A 13,970-nucleotide genomic window follows, 5' to 3' on the forward strand; every position below is an offset into this window, starting at 1 on the left:
TTTGCGATTTTTTAAGCTTTAATTTAAGGATTCTTACGACCTTTAAAAACAATTGTAAAGCAGCCCAAACTGCTACTTGAAACTGTTGTAGCTTTCTCAAAGTTGACTCAAGTTTTGCACACTCAAATCTGAGACTCGAGTTTGTCGCTTAAAGTTATCAATGTTAATTAAAATTGCATCAAAACTGAATCGAGATACTTGAATCTGCTAAAGCTATGAGTAGCAGCGTAACGCCATAAGAAAATATATGCTTAAAAATGCCGAACTTGTCTAAATTCAACACTTTTCGAACACACCTCGCATTTCGCAATATTCCATAGACCAAATTAGAGTCTGCCAGCTATGCCAAAATATTTCCAGTTTACAACATTCACCTGAAGCACAGCGGCAACATAAGCCAATATTATCTGACTGTGAATCAATTGTGTGGCATTTGGTCCTTGAGATTTCAAAGTAGTATCTACAGAAGTAGCCACCGCTTTCACTACTCCCAATTGCCCAACTAGCTATCGCTAAAGATCGTCTATCCACAGCCCAGCACAGATAATTCAATCAAAAAAAAAAAATTGTTCATAGATATGATGGTATAACACTTTAATTTCTTGTTTTTGTTTTTTTTTTCTTTTTCTTTTAGTTGGTGTTGATGTTTTATTTGGAAGAAATGTACATTTCTTGTTCAATAAAAAAAGTGGTACTTTTCATGTTTTGCTTGTTCTTGAGTAGTTCGAATAAGCTAACAGTGAGTATTTAGTTCATTCTTTTACTTTTATTAAAATTGATGGCTTTGGTTTCTTTTCTTCTTTGGTTTTTGTTTAAATGTAGTTTTACGAAAAAATTGTATTTATTTATTTATTCCTCTTCCTCCTCTTCTTCTTCCTCCTCCTCTTCTTCCTCCTCTTCCTCTTCCTCCTCTTCCTCTTCCTCCTCCTCTTCATCTTCCTCGGCTTCCTCGTCCTCCTCCTCGACGACCTCCTCCTCGACTTCATCCTCATCCTCAACGATATCCTCGTCGGCCTTGGCATCCTCCTCACCCTCGGGTGTCTCGGGCTCACCTGCCTTCTTGCCTGGTCGTTCGCCGAACCACTTTGGCAGTTTGGCTATATCGAGAGAAAGTTAAAATAGAAACCAATATTATCAAGGTATACGAAGACAGCGAATGGAGACATGGAAAACATGGCACGACAATGAACAAATTGATGACAGGTTAAAAGTGTTTTCCCTGCGGTACAGTAGTACCAGACTATATAGTACTAGGTGCAGTACAGTGCCAAGTGTGCCAAGTGTGCCAGGTGGACTGGGCAATTGCTGTACATACATTTTTGACGGCCGGTGTATTGTTCCTTCTTCTCGTTCCAGATCTTCTCGTTCACATCCTTGCTGATCTCATCCCAGCCCTGTCTCCCAAAGGTGTGTGTGTTTGTGTTGCGTATGTGTGTGTTTATAGCATGTAGTGTACGGAACACACAAGTACAGTTGACAACAATTATAAAATATAGTGTACAGAACATAGAAAGAGATAAAAGAGAGAAAGAGCAGACGTTAAGTGTGATATCGCTGATAGCTAAATGTCCTGTGTATATCGTAACCCCGGAGATTGTTCATCTATATTGATTGGCTATCTAACTGGCTAAATGACTGACTGACTGACTGATTGATTGACTGATTGACTGTCTAATGATTGTATTGTTATTGTCGATTTCAGGTCACTTTGGCGGTGCCCTTGGCAAAACATTGAATATAGTATGTATGCAGGTACGAATAGTACAGAACAGTACAAAGGACAAAGACGTAAACAGATTTCAAACAAATATATATAAACATTGAGATTTTGTACAAAGAGAGAGACAGTGAGACAGAGAGAGAGAGAGTGAGTTCTCAACAGTTTGTACTTTTGCGCGCTTACATTTTGTGCGCTGAGTAAACCTTTCCTGTTTCTCTTGCCATGACTTTTCTAAGTTTTCCGCATACACCGTATTATAGCCCTATATTGGATAATAACATAGAGAGAAGAGTGCAAAAAGAACCCGTAGTTGCGGTTGTACTAGACGTTCTTGGTATAAAACCCACGACCAATGCCAATGGTCTGCACTGGCTAGCCGAATACTTACACCCTCGAAGAGCTTCTTCTTGTCGTCATATGAGCGGGTATCCACACGTCTCTCATATTTGGAGGCGACTTGAATCTTGGGCTGTAATCAAATCGAAGTTATGTGGTCAATAGCTGGACTAGACAAGGAAGAGATAGCGGCACTTACCGGGTATTTGCCAGTCAAAGCTTCTGGGTCGAGACCCTTCTTCAAGGCTTTGTGCCTGAGCTGTTGCTTCTGTCTTTCCTTCAGCTCTTTCAACTGCAGGCGTATGTTTATTTATTGTAGGCACTGTCTGCAGCTTTATATACATATATGGATAGATACTCACATCGTAGTCCTGACGTTTCTGCCTTTCTTCCAAGTCATACTTCTCAGTTTCCAATTTGACGATGAGCTCCCACAGTTCCTGGGCCTTCTCACGTAGCTTCTGCTCGCCAAAGCCTTCGATAGCGAGGGGCTTGATGCGGAACGACAACGAGATCTTCTTCTCCTCCTCCAATTGTTCCTTAGTCTTGTTACGTTCCATGGCGGCGGACGACAGTCCCAACTATATGCGTGCAATTTTCGATTTTTTTCCATTTTTAATTGACACATTTCGTTGTGTGTTTTATGTGGTTTGGTTTTTTCGTGTTTTTTTTATAGGTTTTTGGTTTTTTTTTGGTGACAACAACAATTTGTTTGGGTTTGGTTGCGGGTTACGGTGGTACGTGCGGAACAGGTACGGTTTAGAGTAAAAGACATGGATTTCAAATGATAGATTAGCAAAATTGTGTGTGTGGATGTGTGTGGGTTTGTTGTGTAAAATGAGATTATATAATTTAAGTATGGCAACGAACGGATACGAGTCGGAAAGAGACAAAAAAAAAAGAGATAACGACACGAACGAAATATACAACAGAGAGAGAGAGAGAGTAGAAGGTAGAAACGACAAAATACGAGAATGGTGTGGGGAAGTGTATCAGTAGGCTGCATTGATGGAATTTCATATAATTACCACGCCTGTCTCCTTCTTGGCAATGGTGAAGTTGGGGCCCTTCTTGTCCTTGTCCTTCATGGCCTGCAACATGGCTTGGCGCTTCTTTTCGGCCTCCTCGAGACGCATGCGCTTCTCTTCGATTTCGCGCTGCTTCTTCTCTTCGGCCTCGCGGACGCGACGCTCCTCCTCCTCCTTTTTGCGCTGGGCCATCTTTTGCTCCTCCTCGGCACGCGAGATCTTGCGCTTGGCCTGCTTCTCCTTCAGTTTCTTCAGCTCATCCTCCTCCTTGGCTCTCTGTTTGCGCCATTCGCTGATGTATTCTTTCAGCTGTTCATCGAGATCGGAGCGCTTCTGATCCTGACGCTTGATGAACTCTGGATCGCCCTCACCTCTGCACGGCGCGACGCACACACATACATCAAACAGAATTAACAATTAGTAATAGTCATCGATCAAATGCAAAATCATCGTAACTAATTAAGCCGATAGCTAAACTAGAGTATGTATCAATTTAGGCCTACAATTAATATTACATTGAAGTCCAAATTGATTAATTTGTAATGTCTGCTTAAGTCAAATATGTGCATGGTGTCAGAAGAAGATGAACTTGTTAACCATTAGTGACTATCTCATAAAGCATTAGATCCACAAAATTGTCAGTAATATCAGCTACAAGGCGGGCCCAGAGCCGCCAATATACATAGTGTCTAAACTAGATCAAAAATGAAGGCAAGAACAGGCCAAAAACAGTATATATATATTTATAATCTATTATCTAGATAATGATGGTATGTCAAGATATATTGCACATATTGTGAATGAGTTGACTATATACAGAACGTACATAAGCTACAACTAGTGGGGGTAGGGTACTGCTATGGTGAGTTTGGTGAGTATTCGTTTTAGCCAGGCAGAGTTTGAACATTTGGTTAGCATTACGTAAACTAGCTAATGAATGGCTCGCCTTAACATATCACTAAGAATTTAGTATGGATTAGACTTTCATTTACATATTTCATTTTTGTTTTTTTGTACACATTTCGTATGGCATCAACTTACTCGGCTGGTGTCTGAGGTGGTTTTCTATACGTGAGGCAAACATGGAGGTGGTTTTGAGATAGATATTTGGTGGTTTTGTGTTTCAAAAAATTGGTTGGTTTTTATTTTGTTTATTTATAGATTGGCACAAATTCACGATGAAGTACACAAAAACACGTGTTGGGTTGAGAGATTTGTTTTGTTTTTGTTTTTGTTTTTTTTTTTTTCATATGTAACAAAAATATTTATAGTTTTTTTTATTTTACAAACAAAAAAAATCGTTGAAAAGAAAGAGAAAAACATTTTTTGTTTAAAAAAAAATTATTGGAGAAAAAATTATTGTTTGTTGCAACGAAACGAAAATAATTGAAAAACAATAAATTAAATGTAAGTACGTATTTGTTGTTTGTTTGTTTATTTGTTTGTTTGTTGTTTGTTTGTTTGTTGTTGTTGTTGTTTTCTGGCATGTTGTAAAGTTTGTAAATTCTAAAACTAAATTCCAAGCAACGAACTGTAAGCTATTTGTACAAACTCTCAAAAAACTCAAAACTCAAAACTGAAACTGGAACTGGAGCTGGAGCTGGAGCTGGAACTGGAACTGGAGCTGGTCTTGTATGATCAAAAATAAAGAAAATGTTGCTTGTGCTTTGTACAAAGTCAATATGAACAGGTTTTTATTTTGATTTTTTTTTTTGTTTTTGGAAATGAAATTCGAGCAACGAACTGAACTAAATTTTGACCAGGCGAATTTTCAAATTTTCAAATTTTTGAATTTTTGAATTTTTTTTTTCCTTCTATAATTGAAATTCTTTGTCGGATCGCCACACATTTCCATCGCTATATGTATATATATAGTTTTTTCATAGATATTATGCAAACACAAACTAAGAACACCGAGATAAATCTGAATCGTAGTAGCAGCTACCGAGCTGCTCCATTGCATATTGAGTACATATATATATATATATATATATATATATATAAATACATATATATTTATATATGTATATATACAAATATACATATATATTTATAAATATATATATATATATATATATATCACTCATGCTCAAATATTTGATTGCAATTGTTTCGTTTCGATTACTTTTTGAACAAATGCGAATATTGATTTATTTCTTTGGTAACGCAATTACTTACTTCCTGTAATAAGAAAGAAACGGGGAGAAAGAGAGAGAGGGAGAGAGAAAACAAATGTGATTTAGAATTTTCCATGTCTTAAAGTCTTAATTGATTGAACAGAAAGAAGCCAGGCCAGCGATAGGCGAAATTTACTTTTGCGTTTTTTTTTTTTTTTGAAATTTTGTTTCTCAGAAATTTCATTTTTTTCAAAATTTTGGAGGGAAAATAGGGATAGACATGTTACGAACTACGATTACAAATACGAATACATTTATTTATACATATATATATATATACGTGTGTGTGGATGTAGCACATATATATATAGATATATTGGATTTTGACAGGGTTGGATTACTGGAAGTGGTGGTGTTGGTGGTGGGTGTGGGTAGGTAGGTATAGCTGGGTAATACACATATAGCTTGATATATATAAATATATTTACATAACGTTTGCCAATTTTGTTGTTTGGAATTTGGAATTTACTCAGATTGGGGTGCGGTTCGGGAAAATGTGTGTGAATGTGTTTTTTTTTTTGGATTTCTTATTTTTCTTTTGGTTTCTAGACAAAGATATGATTTCATTGCTTGTGTGTGTGGATAGATGTGTGTGTGGATAGATGAGTTAGTACATTTTGTACAAGAGTTTCGCTCAAATTGATCAAATATAGATATTTATAGGGCATAGGACGTACAACAACATTGAGAGAGGGGGAAAATAGAAACAAACAAAAAATTAACAAATTTACAAAATGATAAAGAGAAATGAGAAATAAATTAAATTAATTAGAAGACAAAGACACAAAACAGAAAAAAATTGCGTGGGATAATTTCGGCGTTTGCACATTAAGATTTTTTTTTTTTGGTTTTTTTTTTTTTTGTTTTTTTTTTTGCATAACAAATACAAATACAAATACAAATACAAAAGGACATATACAAATACACACATATAGAAAATTTGGAAATTAAAATCAAATCATAATTTGTTATTTAAAAAACAAGAGAGAGAGAAAACACCAATCGAGTCTTTAGCTGCTCAGTTTTGGCCACAAAAACTACTTACGTCTCCTCTCTGGTCTCCTCGACAACCTCCTCCTCTTCGGAACTGCTGGCGAGTTCGTAATTAAACGATGTGTGGTTTATGGTTTTGTGCAAAAAACAATATCACAGGTGCATTTTGGTTCGATTTGGTTGGTTGGTTGGTTGGTTCGTGTGTATGCAAAATTGTTGTTGTTGTTGTTGTTGTAGTTGATGTTGTTGATTTTTGTTGATTTTTGTTGTCAAGTTGTTTGTTATTGATTTCGAGAGAAACGAAACGACAACATTAGCAGTTGATTGATTAAGACATTTGTTGGAGGGGGGATTGTGGTTGTTATGAAGTCACACAGTCACAAATTGCCGGCATGTGGATGGGTGGTTGGTGGGTTCCATAATGGGGATTGTGATGAAAGTAGAAAGTGTGTAAAAAAGGAATACAAATCAAACATGTGCCATAAAAAAGAGGACAAAAACCCAGTGATTGAAACACGCAACACACGACTAACAAAAAAGTACTTTATATATGTATGTGTGTGGGTATGTGGGCGTGTATGTGTATGTGTGCAGTCTGTTAATCAAATGTCAGATTCAATTAAAATAACAACACTTTAGAGATATTTACACATTGATTCTGTATTGATCTGTAGCTTGGCAAGTTCTCAAGTTAGTTAAATACGATAGTTGACCCTCGTTACTGATACGCTTGAACTTACGACTGAGCTGATCTCAACTGAACTGAAGTATGATTTAATAATAATAATAGTAACAGATACGTGTCGTGCCGTGACGCACGTGGCGCATACTTAATACGCTTGCTGTTGCCTGCTTGCGGGTCACTGTACTTACGTGTATTCCTCATCGTCGGACATGGTTACGGTTTAGGGTTGAAAAAACCTAGAAAGGTAAGAGAACAGAACAGAAATTGCCATATTAGTTAAGGCCATGTATGTGGGCTCAAGCAATTAACGTTACTCTCGCAGTCACAGTCACAGTCGCAGTCACAGTCGCTAGCTGGTTCACACTTCACTGTTATTGTCGCTTACTGCCAATTGTCAAATGCTGCAGTAGCAGCAGCAGTGGCAACAGCAGCAGCAGCAGCAGCAGCAGCAGCAGCAGCCACCACAACAACAACAATGGCTAAAACTAAAATAGCAACAGCCTCCTCCTGCTATTGTTGTTGTTGTTGTTGTTGTCATTGTTGTTTTCGCCTTGATATCGCTCTATATTTAGACACCAAATGTTTATGCGGGCCAGTATCTGTGTCTGTATCCACCTATGTATGCGTATTCATATATATAAATATATATATATATATATATGTATGTATATAATATATCTATGTCTCTATGCTATCATAAGAGTCTCACACACACACACACACAGAGGCATGTAGCCATCTTTATTTTTATATAGCCGGCGACAATATTGTATCCGATCATAATTTGTGCGGCTCTTACAAAATTTTGGTTATTTAATTTTATATACTCGCCATGTCTATATATTTCTATAGCACATATGTGTGCATATATATATATATATATATAAAGAGCATATTTCTCTCTCTCTCGCACTCTGTGTGTGTGAAATGCTTTTGGCTTTCTAGCTGACTGTTAAAAATAGATGCGCGTATTGAATTTCTGTGCCGAAACGGCACGAAGCGCTTGAAGAGCTTTCACGAGCTGACTTTCGATCGGGAAACGTTCTGATTTTTACCTTGGCACTAAATCAAAGGCAACCAAAAGGCAGCCAAAGAGCCAAAGCTAAACTCTGACTGACAATCAAATGTCAAAATTCTAAATGCAATTGTCAAAATGCTCAGCTGAAATATGCTTGACAGAGTGTGTAATGGGTGTGATTGGACTGTGATTGGGGTCTGTAATTGGGGTCTCTGTATGTGTGTGTGGGTGCGCTTTGCTATCTACGATTTCATAATTACAAAGTTTCTATAGATTTATGCATCTGAAATTGGGTCGCAAATTTTGATTGCCTAGAAAAATACATTTATATATAAATATATATATATATTTATGGATATGTAAATATATATATTTACTAACGCTTTTGCAGCAGCTAAGCAACTTTTGCCAGAGAACAGTGCGTATACTTAATATGCAAACTTTTAAGCTGCAGCTCGAAGTCGTCGCAGTTACTCGAAATATTGATATAGATTTATGTATATTATAAATATATGTACATTTTTTATAGCTAACTCAATCTAATATCTTTCTATCTTGCTTATTGTATCTCAATTTGTTGTTCCAACCTTTGACAACTTCAACTTGATCTGTGAGCTCAAAGCTTTTGCATTCATCTTTATATATCACATATATGTGTGTGTGTGTGTGTGAATATAGAAAATATGTTGAAACTAGAGCACAGCAATTGGCTAAGTTTGAGATGGGAAAATAATAAATAGAATATTACGTTGTCGTGCTGTGCGCGCTAAATATAGAAATATTTTCCAGCACCGATTTGGATATGCCAGATATCAGTGCGAGAGCAGAAGTGTATATAAGTTCTATATGTGTGTGTCTGTGTGTGGGTGTCTATAGACGCCTGCGCACTATAAACGGAATCTGTGTGTGTGTGTTTGTGTGTGAATCTATCTTTGTTGGCCATTTTGCCAAGGTAAAAACACGAGCTGCCAGGCACACACACACACACACATAAGCACGAAGCTTATTTTTAAAAATTTTTAAAGCAAAAAAAAAAGAATCCCAAAAAAAAGAATAGAATTCTTTGGGTTTATATCTGTGAGATCATATAACACTTGGCTCTCTAGGCGCTCTCAATCGAAAATCTGTCGCAATTGTTCGTATTCCTGCTTGATGTTGCTGCTGTTGTTGCTGTTGCTGGTTGCTGCTGCTGTTGCTGGTTGCTGTTGCTGCTGCTGCCGTTAAAGTTGTCGTTGTTATTGTTGTTGTTGTCGTGGTTGTTGTTATGCGCCCTAGGGCAATTATTTATAGTCTTTCTCAGGCATTGAACAAAAAAAAGGTGTACGAAAAAAAAGTTGCAGAACAGAAAAAAAATTTATTCGTCTGATATTCAAAATGCAATTTGAAAATCTTAGCTGTTTTTTTTTTTTGAAATTTTAGTTTTTAGTTAATTAATTTTTGTTTTTATTTGAATTGAATTGTTTAACACACTGCGTGAGTTGTTTCACTTGGAAAAAAAATGATTGTAAGAAAAAAAATTGGAAAAAAAATATAGTTTTCAGCCATTTGCGCACACAGGATTATGTAAGAACAATCTTTATGCATTTTTATTTTTTTTTTTTGCTTTTTTTCTTATTAATTTTCTTGGGCGTTCTTTGTAAGTTCAACGCGCAAGGATTTCAGTTTAAGTTCGATAGAGATTTTCATAAGTTTTTTTTGTCTGCTTCGATAACTTTGTGAATATTTTTTAGTTTTTCTTTTCTTTTGTGGCTTTTGGTCTAAACACTTGGCCAACTTACTTAGGGAAAAAGAAACAAATTGAACTCTCAACTAAAGTCCGAGCAGCTGACGTCGTAGGAGCGAATGCTGCGGTTCGACTAAACAGACTGACGATCCAAAGCGATGCTACACGTTATGTTAAAGAATTTTTGTTCAGCTTGCGGAAAATGAAAAGCATTTCCCACCACTACAGAGACAGCGGCGCGCTCGCTATATACACACAGCGCACCGCTACAAAGGTCTCTACACACGCTCGAATATAGCTATTGGCAGACTGTAGCCAAGCGAACGGGTGCGAAAAGGCGCGCTATATGCCGGCGCGTTGGCCAACAAGTGGCGATGGGCGGTGTGCAGAGGCGGACACCAATACAGGCAACGCAAGACTACGCAATGCTTGGCAGCCAAGGCGCAGGAGCGCATAGCTCTGCATGGATCGGGGACGTGGCGGCAAGGCGTGGGCGTGCGGCAGCTGTGTGCGTGTGAGTTTGCGTGTGTGTGTATGGCAGCCTGATAGCAGTAACAATTTCAGGTGGGCTGCTGCTGCTGCTGCTGCTGCCAACGCACACCCGCCCACATCCGTTCGAGGCGTCGCGCCGCTAGCTGCTCGACTGAAACATAAACTTGTTGAATAAACAAAATGCACACACACATACACAAGGTAAGTGAAACAGAGATTTCCAAAACGAATACTTCCAATTGGCTATGATCTATATATATATATATATATATATGAGCATGTATGCGGATCAGGCATGTATATAGCGAATATAGACTGGCATCTAGCGCATTTATGCGTTGGCGTTTGAGTTGTTTTTGGAATCAAATATCGTTGAACATAAATTTCACACCCATTTAATTGTGTATGTATGTAAACATATTCAGGCGCACACAACTAGCGCAGAGTCTTGTGCAGAGAATAACATTTAGATCAAATCCATGTATATATATATATATATAGTTTTCATATACATATTACGCATATGTAAAATGATTTCAAAAGTGGCAAAGTCTGAAATGAAAGCAGCGTTGCAACATCTTGCGACATCTCGGCAGCACAGTGCATGATGCCCTTAAAGCCCACATATCTTAACTCGAGACAATCATGAATACATTTATTTATTTATTTATTTGTTATATGTGTATGTATAGAAATTGTTAGATATATATATATGTATGTATATTGTGTATACGCTGACGTCGATGCTGGCTGCCAAATAGCCGGCCTTAGTGCACAGCGACCGTTAGTCCGGCCATCCGTCCGACTGTCCGTCTGTCCGTCCGTCCATCTGTCTATCTATCTATAAGTTCGATCTATTCGTCATTGTTCTGCTTTTGATTTTCTTTAGCATACCCAACCTATCCGATTTAGACTGTGAAATCGTGAATGAGTATATAATATAACACATTTATTTATCAAATTGTATATATACATAATATGCTTTAATATTTCTTATACATATGTTTTTAATTTTAAGAAATTCCACTAGACATTATAAAAATACACAGAAAAAAATCTAATTAGAAGAGATTTTGTCAAAGACTTTTCTCGATCTATCTTTCCCATATTGCATTTTTAACCAACTGTGAACTACATAATACTCAATCAAGGTTTGAATTATTAGAAAGTGTGTTTAAACTAAAGGATTCCCAATTGGAAACGCTCAAATTCGTAGATAAAATGGAGATATCACAGGACTGATTCCAGCTCTACAATTTTAAAAGATATATCTTTTCCGAGTTCCGTCGCAGCCAAATGTAAATTATTTATCATATCTCGTCCACAGCTCAATTGCGTATATTATGGTAACTGACCGTATCCCTTGTAGATCTATCTATAGAGAAAGCCAATAGAAATCTAACTGTCAAACTAAGAAATAAATTATAGCCTTAAAAGTGGGGAGCAGATTTTTTTAGATTAGCAAGTCCTTAAGCTAAGATTCTTGGATATCAAACTGTAGTTAGAGTTTTTTGGGTGTGGCAAATTGACATCCATAATGGGCGTACAATGTACAAACAAGGCTACAGAAGAGTTTAATTGTCTAGAAAACTATTGATAAAAGTCTTAAAAACAAATATAATAAATAAACATATTAAGAAAAATAACTAAATATTAATTATAAAAAGAAAAAATTACAAAAAAATATATATTTTTTTGTTGTACATAATTTATAATTATTTGTTTACTTAATATTAAAAAAAAAAAAATATATATATATATATATTTATATATATATATATAAAGTATATATATATAAGTAATACTTTTTCTAATAAATAAATTTGTCTAAGGTTGTCTTATATTAAAATTCAATAATTGTTAATAATAATAATTCATGATTAATTATTAACAAATTATTATTATATATTTCAATTAAGACCAAATAATTTTTAATAGGTGCAAAATGTATGCTAGTATCTGAATAAAATATAATAACAATAAAAATAATTATGTAAATAATTAATAAATATTTTCCAAACTTTCAAAAACGTTACATATATAAAGTTAAATAATTGTGAATAATTATTCCCATCATATAAATCGTGTTCTCTTATTCGAATCTATTTCATTTTTTTGTATCTTTTTTTGCTTTCGTTTTTGTTGTTTTGTTTCGCATTTCGTGGCACTGGGTAAAAGTATATGCTTGTTTCTTAAATATAGAACTGCTTGAGTGTGTGTGTGTGTGAATATCTGTAGCTGAGCGCGTACAATCTACACACAGCCAGATATTGGTGTTGGATTTATAAATACATATGTAGCATAGTATGCAAGTCGCATAGATATATGCAGATATAGACGGCACGCGGGACTCTGAACACTGAGCAAAGGGATTTTCGTAGAAACCCCGTCGAATCGAATCAGAGAATTGAAAATTTCACCAGCTTCAAAGTGACCTACTAAACTAACTCTATTGCATAATTAAATAATTGAATATTATAAAGTTCCAATTTGAGCTCTAGCTTGACCCATTTAGGTACAGCCCAATCGGGAAAATGCATATATCAATTTCAGATATGTAAACGTACATTTCATTTGCCATCTGCCAATATTTCTAACTTTGAACTTAGTCGAGAGCAAGCCAAATATTTCAACAATCTGTTTGGCATATACTATGTATGTCAGAAACAATATGTACATAATCATATATATACATTGTATATATGCATATATATTTATCTTAGTTGCCTTCAACTAAATTTCAATTCGCATCATCTTCAACATCAACAAAAATCAAGGAAAACAAATAGCAATGTTTTCGGGTATTTGAGCTATTTTTGGGTCTCTTGTGTGGGCGAAGATGTGCTTCGGCTAGCCTTCGGCTCTGCTCGGCTTTTTCCCATACCTATCCACATTTCAGATCGTGCAAACTTATGCATATGCATATGTGCGTAGCTTATATGGATTCTACGACAAACTGTTTCAATTTCTATCTTTGGTCGCCGCTTTCTACTGCAAGCCGAAACGGATGCACAAATCTTTAAGCATAAACATTCCGAGCGTACTACGTACTATGTATCTCGTTTATTCAATCTTTTTACATACCATTGAACTATTCAATGAATTGCATATTACTTTTGAATCAAACAAGATCTGATCAAATATTTCCATTTTTAGCATTTGCATGGCTTAATGAATGAATCCAAAAATCATTTTCAGAACAGGGAATTACGACTTCGTACTTTCATAATTATACTAATATTTCATACAAAGAATAAAGGGGTAAATACAAGGTATCAATCGGTACTATCAACAAAATTGATTTTTACTGAGTTCATATTTGTCTCACTTCGTGTCAGTCTGTAAATCTGTTTATATCTTACAAATATTGTCATTAATTCATGTTTATTGATTTTTCAAAGTTTCTATTTACGTTAAAAACTTTCATCATTTTTTAAGCTCGTACAAAATGTACAAAAAGTTAATCAGTTAAACTTTTAATTGCGTATTCTTTAAAAAACGCTAATTTTCAGCAATAGTTTGAGGCTATATTTAAATTTTAATAAAAAATGTAGGCCTAATTCCGAAAATAATTAATTTGAACTTTGCATGTTTATAAAGCAGATACTTTTTATCCAAATCCATTTGATATCCCAATTCGATCCTAATACAAAAAAGGTTATTGTTAAATTCAACATTTTTAATATTTGTGATCAAAACCCATTAATATTTATTTCAAAGTCTATTATATATTGATATAGATAAAAGTGCATCGTCCTATATACTAAATGAATGAACAATATTTATTATATATACGTT

General features: G+C 35.5%; 1 protein-coding gene across 13 annotated transcripts; it reads right to left on the reverse strand.

The window, feature by feature from the left end:
* Positions 1-849: 849 nt before the first annotated feature.
* On the reverse strand, positions 850-9,839 carry LOC111597295 (troponin T, skeletal muscle). Of its 13 annotated transcripts, none has more exons than XM_023312006.1 (10): positions 9,736-9,839; positions 7,128-7,175; positions 6,307-6,348; positions 4,126-4,149; positions 3,088-3,457; positions 2,419-2,637; positions 2,256-2,348; positions 2,109-2,189; positions 1,316-1,394; positions 850-1,097 (listed from the first exon to the last, which is right to left on the reverse strand). In XM_023312006.1, the coding sequence occupies exons 2-10, from the start codon at positions 7,148-7,150 to the stop codon at positions 850-852; spliced, it is 1,179 nt and encodes a 392-aa protein (XP_023167774.1). In that variant the 5' UTR covers positions 7,151-7,175; positions 9,736-9,839. The 13 variants fall into 13 exon arrangements, with proteins under 13 accessions (XP_023167774.1, XP_023167701.1, XP_023167783.1 ...); XM_023311933.2 differs by having other exon boundaries at positions 3,085-3,457; XM_023312015.1 differs by lacking the exon at positions 1,316-1,394 and adding an exon at positions 1,904-1,982 and having other exon boundaries at positions 3,085-3,457.
* Between the last annotated feature and the right edge of the window lie 4,131 nt (positions 9,840-13,970).

Source organism: Drosophila hydei, unplaced genomic scaffold (genome assembly GCF_003285905.1).
Source record: "Drosophila hydei strain 15085-1641.00,03,60 unplaced genomic scaffold, DhydRS2 tig00000232-arrow-arrow-pilon, whole genome shotgun sequence".
In the NCBI taxonomy this organism is placed as follows: domain Eukaryota; kingdom Metazoa; phylum Arthropoda; class Insecta; order Diptera; family Drosophilidae; genus Drosophila; species Drosophila hydei.